Source organism: Carassius auratus, chromosome 20, assembly GCF_003368295.1.
Source record: "Carassius auratus strain Wakin chromosome 20, ASM336829v1, whole genome shotgun sequence".
Classification (NCBI taxonomy): Eukaryota; Metazoa; Chordata; class Actinopteri; order Cypriniformes; family Cyprinidae; genus Carassius; species Carassius auratus.
In genome coordinates, this window is record NC_039262.1 from 25,321,921 (window position 1) to 25,330,610 (window position 8,690).

The following is an 8,690-nucleotide window of genomic DNA, read 5'->3' on the forward strand; positions in this document are numbered from 1 at the left end:
TGAGTTTCATGGTATAACATTAGTGTTGAAGTTCTCAGGCAATATATTGACGCTATTTGTCAGAAAGATATGCTGCTGTAATTGCTGCAAAAGGTGGACAATAGTGGATAAAAACAGACCGACTCATTTCTTCTGATATGTACTGTGCTTATAGCAAGCATCTGCATGTTTAATAAACATTATGAAACTAAAAATTTTGGAGGCAAAAAGTTAAAATGAAAAATCTGATATGTCAGGTGATCTAATAATGTTGGACACCACTGCGTGTTTGTATATACAGTATATATACTGTATCTTACTATAAAAATTACTAAATTGAAATAAATCTGTATATAAGTGCCCCTTTTTACATTTGAGGACTTGCCCCCTAGTAACTCTCTGCAAATCACTCCTGTAAAGCTAGTTAGAGGCGGCATTCTTTCATTTTTCTGCAGCCTTTTGGAGAAGCGGAGATCTCTCTCTATTTAGACTTCGACTTTGGTCTTTATTGTGCATATTGGTCTCTTTATGGGGTCAAGGTGTGTTCTCCAGCAGCATGTTTTGCTCTCTGTTTGTCTGTATACTTGTGGGAATTTGATCTTTGGAGAACTTTGGGTGGGGCTGCTATACATTCATTTACTGCTTTATGCTCTAATTGTAGTATTGAATAACACTGTTGGGTCAAAGGGTTTGATTCGGAGTACACTCCCTATGAAAGAATGATTTCACCTTTAAAAGGTTAAAGGAAGTGGTTGCAATGAACTACAAAGTATAATAAGCCAATGGTTGTGAAAAGGCTTTCTCAGCTCATGGGTTTGCAAACACCAAAGGCCACCTGTTGGGTGGGTTAAAACCTTAGACTGTAAATAAAGTAAGACAACTGAGACAAACCAATTCAAATCGCATTCACATTTATTTTGCTTTTAGTGTGCTCGCATAAAATTTAGGACACCTTCAAGTTTAATATCAATTTTGTAAGCAAAGTTACATTCAATCTCTAAGTCAAAGGTAAAAGCTTCTCCAATATTTACAAAAGAAAGAGTCAAGATGCTACACAAACATTGCATCTGACAAGTTCTTTAATTTTGTCAAAAGACCAGTGAAAAAGCATCCTCCTTTATAATCAAAAAACACAGTATAATCAGGAATGTGTGTCACAGCTTGGTTTTAGTTTTTTTGTTCCAATGTTTTAAGATTGACTTACAAAAACAGACGTAGTGATAGAAGAGCTGCATGTGCTTGTTGAGATCAAGATATCATTTTTTACAATAATCAGTTAAAAAAAACCTTCTATACATACTTATACTTTAAGCTCACAGAACCAGCAATACACCGTAAAGCATATGTAAACTGTTTCCCTACTGAATTAACAGACTATTACAGCAAAAAAAAAAAGAAAAAAAAGAGAGTGTTTAAGGTTCCCAAGACCTATAAAATCACTGTTTTTAACTTGTTGGTATTGTGAGTTAATTTGGCTTGTTATTAACTATAGTGGATGAATTAATGGTTCTTCTGTTTTTGTGTTACTACATGGTCTGTGATGTAACGCTCATCAATGTGCCAAAATGTAAAAACCCTCATTCCTAATCCCTGCACCCCTCTTTGACCCCAAACCAGCTGCCTCTAATCCACAGGGATGTCTATACATTTTCATAAATGTTTATATTGTTTTTGTATAAAAATGCAAAAAAAAATGCGAAAAAAAAAAAAAAAAAAAAAGAGTAAGAAATTCCAAATTTCCTATGTTATTGGAGCCCCCCATTTTTCGCAGCTCCAAGAATAGACACAAAGGCAGTGTGAGATTTGGGAAGAGGGAAAATGTATAAAAAAAGTAAAGACTAAAAAGATCTAGTTCTCGAACGTCTCATAACCTGGGACCACTCCACTGCACAACAGGGAAATACGCCGTGATTATCTGTTGTTTGGTCAGCACTGTGCACGTTACTCTGTGGCAGATTCTGCATGGACCTCTGGACTGGATTCTGCTTCTTGAACAGTGGGAGTGGATTCCTCTGCTACAGGTGCTTCATCTTTAGAAGGAGCAGGCTCTGTCACCGCTGCGGGTTTCTCCTCCTCTTTGGACTCCTCAGGGGCAGGACTGGCAGCCTCGGGCTCCTCTACTGGTTTCTCCTCTGGCGTGGATTCTGCTTCCTTCTCTTCTGACACACCTCCTTCAATAGCTTCAGCTCCCTCAGTTTTGGCCTCCTCACCTTCATCTCCATCTCCATCCCCATCCCCGGTCTCCTTCTTGGTTTTCTTAAAAGAGAAGCCACTCAACTTGAACGACTTCCTAAAAGAGAAGCGCTTCTTCTTCTTCTTCGGTGTCTCATTGCTTGTGGATGGAGTTGCGGCATCCTCAGCTTTCGTGGCCTCCTCTTCAGTGGCTGCACTCACTTCTGTGTTTGCTTGATCGCCCTCCACAGCCTCCTCTTCAGATTTAGCTGTCCCAGCCTTCTCTCCGTTAGTGTGAACCTCTTCTTTCTCCACAGCAGCTGCTGGAGATGCATCTCCGTTCACCTTAACATGGCCATTTTCCTAAAGCAAAACAGACAAAATCACTATTAAGCTTGACTTTACACGAGTACTACCAAGTCAGGACACAGTGCAGGCTGCAAATACAAATGTAATTTTATGCACTGAACGGGGACTGCTTCCATTTGATCTATACATGTCCCTGGAGCACAAAAGCACAAAGCAGTCATGAGTAACACAGGTATATTTGTAGTTTATACCCACTGTATGGGTCAAAATTATTGATGTTTCCTTTATGCCAAAATCATTAGGATATTAAATAAAGATCATGTTCCATGAAGATACTTTGTAAATCTACCACCATAAATATAAAAATACTGGTTAGTAACAGAACTTCATTTGGACAACTTTAAAGGCGATTTTCTCAATATTTAGATTGTTTCGCTGCCTCAAGATTCCAGATTTTCAAACTGTTGTATCTTGGCCAAATATTGCCCTACTCTAACAAACACATCAATGGAAAGCATATTTATTCTCAGTTTTCCAAAAAATGACCCTTATGACTGGTTTTGTGCTCTAGGGTCACATAACAAAGACCAGACCACTGTGGGTAAACACCATAGACTTTATAAAAACAGGTAAGTTAATCACTCATTCGCGCGCGCATTAAACTGCCACCGGTGGGCGCCGCTTGTCCATAAACGCTTGGAATAAACCAAACCTAATCACACACGTCACCTGTACAAACACAGACTGTATGAATGGCCATCACGGCACAACTATGTAAAGATAAATACACCCGTTGTCCTGCTCTTCTGTGGTTTCCCCCCAGTGGAAAAGTCCCATTGTGATACTGAAGAGAGCATCTGCGACTAAAGGCGTGGCGAGCCGTTGTTACTCGACAATCAACCCCCACTTTAGCCTGTAAGATGATTTCCAAACACTAAATTATTCTCCACATCTCCTGTTTTGTTTAGATAAATCATCTTTACTTCTCAACAAAAATCCAACGCTAACTTAACATTTCTCAACAACAAGGCTTCTCCGGAAAATCAACGCCAGAAACTGGATTTTTAATCTAAACATCAACGTATAAAAGCATTCGAGAAACATTAAACATATTTTACGATCACAGTTCAATTCAGTACTGACACAGCCTCTCTCTGGGGTGCAGAAATCGTGTAAAGTGTGTGGTCGTTGGATGCAGCAGTCGCCTAACAAACACTAAGACCGGGGTTTACCTGTCCGTTAGCTTTGGAGGGTGAAACTGCAGCCGTTTCTTCCTTTCCAGCTGTCTTTGAGAATTGCGCTCCCATGCTTTTGCCACAACAAAGAGCTCAACAGATCCTGGACAGAACAAAGAGCAGCACGCCTCTTCCTTGGAGTGAAACACCTGGACAACGAGCGCGAGCAAATCCAGCCTCGGAGGGAAAAGTCTAGAAAAAACTGGAAATAAGTTTTTAATTCCCAAAATTGTGCCCGTGACACTCTAGACAGCTCAGAAAATGGGAGAAATTTCCCGGGTGTAGCCCGCTTCTTTCAACTAAATGTAGCTAAAGCCCGTTTGAAACGCAGTGCTGTTGCCCACTTCATTCAATGGAAAGTAACTAAAGCCAGTTTGAAAAGTCGCTAAATGTCGCTAGTTGACGTCATACGCTAATTAGCATATTCATGACGCCATCGCGTCTTGTCTCTCGGTTTGCCTTGCTGTGCTCTCATTTTGTATTTTAATTTAGCCAAATTCCCAATTAAACTTTTTTCATTTATATCATTTATTGTTTCAGCTGACAGTCAACGGAATAAATTTGGAATAGTGACTGGAATGTGGCCCTTTAAGACTACATAATCAGCTCTGGTTTATAATCGAGCAGTCGTCTGATGAAATCAAATACACTTAACATAGACAACGACAAAGACAATTCATGTGTCGTGTTTTCGGCCATGTTTGCATGTAAAATTAGAGAAGCAACATCATATATATTTTAACCGAGAGAGAGAGAGAGAGAGAGAGAGAGAGGTGCACGCTATTAAAGCAAGCAAGAACTCGTGCAGCAAATATCAGTGAGTCAAAGAGACTCGCTAATGTTTGTCCAAAAAGTCGTTAGGGGGGTATGAAAACAATGAAAAGTCGCTGTTATTCTGCACAAAAATCCCGATTCATAATTACGACGTCTCCTAATGAAAGCAAATGCACAAAAGATAAAGACAATGACTGTGCTGTGATTGCGGACATATTTGCATGTAAAATAGAGTAAGAAGCGACAGAATCTATTTTGTTACTGAAAGCGATGCTCCTCCAGCAGCTCGCTGAACAGTGCAGACCATAGACTTTATAAAAACAGGAGCAGAAGCAGAGAAGAGACGTGTGCGCGCGCTGGGAAAACAAAACCTCGCGCTCGTGTACTGACGACACATGCTACCTGTCAGAATGTGCTACCACAAGAATGTGCTACCACAAATATATTTGCATACACTTGTTTTAACGGTAGGATTATGGCTAACCCCCCCCCCCCCCCCCCAATGTACATTAAAAATCAGCTTTATTTATTTATTTTTTATTTAGTGATATATTGTGTAAATGGACAATGGTAATTATACAAAAACTCAATATTAAACAACTAAAACATAAATAATATGTATCATCTTATAATCTACAAGGACAGGAGGCGTGTGTATAGTGTAAAAATTACAATATAGACGAACAGTGGGTAAAGGGCAGTGTGACATGGCAGTCTATGGGACAGTCCCAAGCATCCCGATTTTCATCCAAAATATCTTAAATTGTGTTCCAAAGACGAAAGAAGCTTTTACGTGTTTGGAACAACATGGGGGTAAGTGATTATTGTCAATATTTTCATTTTAATGTCATTTGTGCATAACATAACCACTTGTGGACAGGGACCCATATCAAGGCGCCTCAACAACATCCTTGTGTGTGCAGAATTATTATTATTTTTTTTATCTTTCATTATAAACATCACTTTCAACAAGTATTCTTTTTGTTCATTTGTAATGTCACACACTGTTGTTCATATAAATAATTTGCATGTGTGACAACATATGCAAAAAAAAAAAAAAAAAAAGGTGGGGCAGTCAATCACACACAGTTCAATGTTAAATAACAAATCTTTTTCACCAGTTTCGATGGCATGTTATAGTTTTTCATTTTTGCTAATAAACTAAACTCCATTCTCTGAACCAAATTCTCAATAGTCTAAACAAATTTGTCAAAAAATATCACTTTTTTTTTTTTGCAAAACCTTAAACAAGTTTAGACACTGTTTGAAGATTTCATGAACTCTTTTTGCAAAACTCTAAATACATTCTCTTAAAGACACAGTTTGCACTGTGATGAACTTGTGATGCAAAACCTTAAACACAAGAAAGCAAAAGATAAGCAGAACTGCATCACAGCTGTCTTCTTTTACACACAATTACTCAAAACTATACTCACTTGTTTCTAAATATGACAGCAAAAGAATTATATCAGTAAAAGAATAGTGGAAGAGAAACTTGTGTAGAATTGCAAGATTACCATGTTAGGGTGGAAGAACTACATGCACTGGACACTACGTCTCCATTTTAATGAATGATCTGCAGTGCATTTATTATTGACAAATATGTGTATGATTTGAAGGCTTGATTTTGACTACAGGTGACATGGTTTTGAAGCCATTGTTTGATTTTGTCTGAAGAGTCAGGGGGATCTGTGAATGTAGTTTGAAGATTTGGATATGTGTTTAAGACTTTGAGAAAATGAGTAATGGATTCAAGAAATGTGTTTAACAATTCAGAAAAACTGTTATGGAGCATATAACACTTCACTTCAGACAATGCTAGTTGGTTTTTATAGTTATAGTATAGTCAAAGTTAAGACAACATCAGATGCTCATATTGTTATGATTTTATCATTATGACCTCTCCAGTCTCTCTGGTGCATTTCTGAGATCAGAAATGAAATTCTCAAAACTACTTGTTCAATCTCAACATCATCTAGTCACTTGTGCACATCATAAAAGCACTTTCTCATTCTTTTGAACAAGTTGCGATTGCTTTGGTACATTCATGCAATTGATTATTGAGATTTATCTGCGGTTTCCAACATTATGAGTTGCTAATGTCATGTAGCTCAAAACGTGTTATATAGTGTTCTGTGCAATAGTCTTACCCCCAAAGACATCTAGTCATAAGTCATTAAATGCAAAATCTTCCCATTTCTATTAGACTTTTTGTGAATTTGTAAGGATGCATGGTGGAAAATTGCAAAGGCAAAAACATACAGGGAAAAGGATATAGGTGCATATCAGATGAAATAAGGGCCACTGTGGACCATGTTGTCAACCATGGCCTTAGGTGGGTTTCCTATATTTGCCTTTATAAATTTGTATTTTAACTTTGTGCTTATATTTCTTTCAGGCTAAAACTGAAGCTCAATGGCCAAAATGTGACTAATGCACCAGAAAACTGTGATATCAAGGACAGTGGTAGATTGAAAGGTTAATTCATATATTGTTTAATTATTGACATTATTCAGAATTATCATTGAACATCAAAAAGTTAGTCATCCTTAAAAATGCATCTACCATTAGATTTGTTGACTAGTGTTGTATATGGTCCATAAAATGAAGTGCTTAAAGACAGGGTGATGGAAAAGAATAGAAAAGCTTTGTTTTCCCATGAGTAACTTTGCATTTGCGTACAAAACATTTACATTCTTTGTAAACAAACACAAAGTTTCTTGGGGGAACCAAAATATTCTGAGTGACTAACACAAAGTTGAGTATTTAGGTACATTGCAAATGTAAATATCATGAAATTAACCCTATAATACGTTATTATGGATACATTTCTAAGGCCTCTATATAATCAGCATGAACAGAAAAATCTGTTGAACACAATCTCATACATTCTTTCATCTGACAAATATATATATATATATATATATATATATATATATATATATATATATATATATATATATATATATTAGTAATGTTTTTTAGTATCATTATAAAAAAATGTCCACCTTGACTTTTATGTACACATACTTGACTTTTTAAGTACACATAAAAATAACTTTCATCTTGTTAGTCACATTTTAAGCTGAGCGTTTAATGGACTGAAGCAATTTAGGTTTACCCACCCACAATAAAAACTACAGAGCTCTGATCATTCAACTAAAGATTATGTATCATCTCACAAAAATAGTATTTGAAGAACTGGTGACAACTGATATTTATATAAAAGTAATTTGGAGCTTTATAAATCTCTACAATATAACCATCAATGTTGCCTTTTTTTTTTTTTGCATTAATAAAATTCAAAAATATCTTGCAAGTCAATTGGCTCTTTTAAACATTATTTTTGGTCCTAAATTAAATGTAGAAGTAAATGCTCCAGTCATTCAAATCTAAATAAGCTGCCATGGTATATCTCCAGAACAGGTGGAAGTACACAAGTACCACATTCCACATTCTAGCAAATTGAATGGCAGACCATACTTTTTCATCTATTTGTCTCACACATTAATTTGTCAATATACTCTATTATATCACATTCACAAGTATGTAATGTTAATTTGTAAAGAATAAACCAGTCTGTAATGAGGGGCAAGCACGTAAGAAGGAAGAAAGAGAATGAGTAAAACATCAGCCATTCAAAACCTAAAAACAGAATTTTAACTATATTTGTACTGAGTTGACAAAAAGTCATTTGTTCCTCTAGGGGGCATCCCAATCATCTAAAATATTCTCAGCATGTCAGACGGTGTTTATACATGAAGTTTTCTTGCTCCATTGAGTCCCACCCTTCGTCCCACTGTGCATACTTTCCATCCAAATAGTATGTGAGATTAGAATAAGCATTTCTCAAAGCATATGTTGAGAAGGGTATGCCAAAAATCCATGGAAGATTTGCTGGTAGTGTGGATCCATGCACGCTCAACTAATCCGGCTGATTTGGTTCAAAACTACAAACATGATTATATTTCGAGTTATATATCTGCCAACAACATTGTAAACTTTTATAAAGATATAATTACTAATAAATATACTGAAATTAACTATTAAATGCATCATTTAAAAAAAAAAAACCTTCTAAAATGTGGTGTATGAGGATTTTAACTGGACTGGATTGATTCTGATGGGGTTTCCCTTGTATTTCTGCTTATTATGCTTTATCCATCTTAATATTCAGACTTTTTCATAAAAATGGTGGAAGCAGATCACTGATGGATGTGG

General features: G+C 36.5%; 1 protein-coding gene across 1 annotated transcript; it reads right to left on the bottom strand.

Moving 5' to 3' along the window:
• Positions 1 to 873: 873 nt before the first annotated feature.
• marcksa (myristoylated alanine-rich protein kinase C substrate a) lies at positions 874 to 4,076 on the bottom strand. Its single transcript, XM_026291613.1, has 2 exons — positions 3,693 to 4,076; positions 874 to 2,514 (listed from the first exon to the last, which is right to left on the bottom strand). Exons 1-2 carry the CDS (start codon positions 3,765 to 3,767, stop codon positions 1,921 to 1,923), a joined length of 669 nt encoding a protein of 222 aa, XP_026147398.1. The 5' UTR covers positions 3,768 to 4,076; the 3' UTR covers positions 874 to 1,920.
• Between the last annotated feature and the right edge of the window lie 4,614 nt (positions 4,077 to 8,690).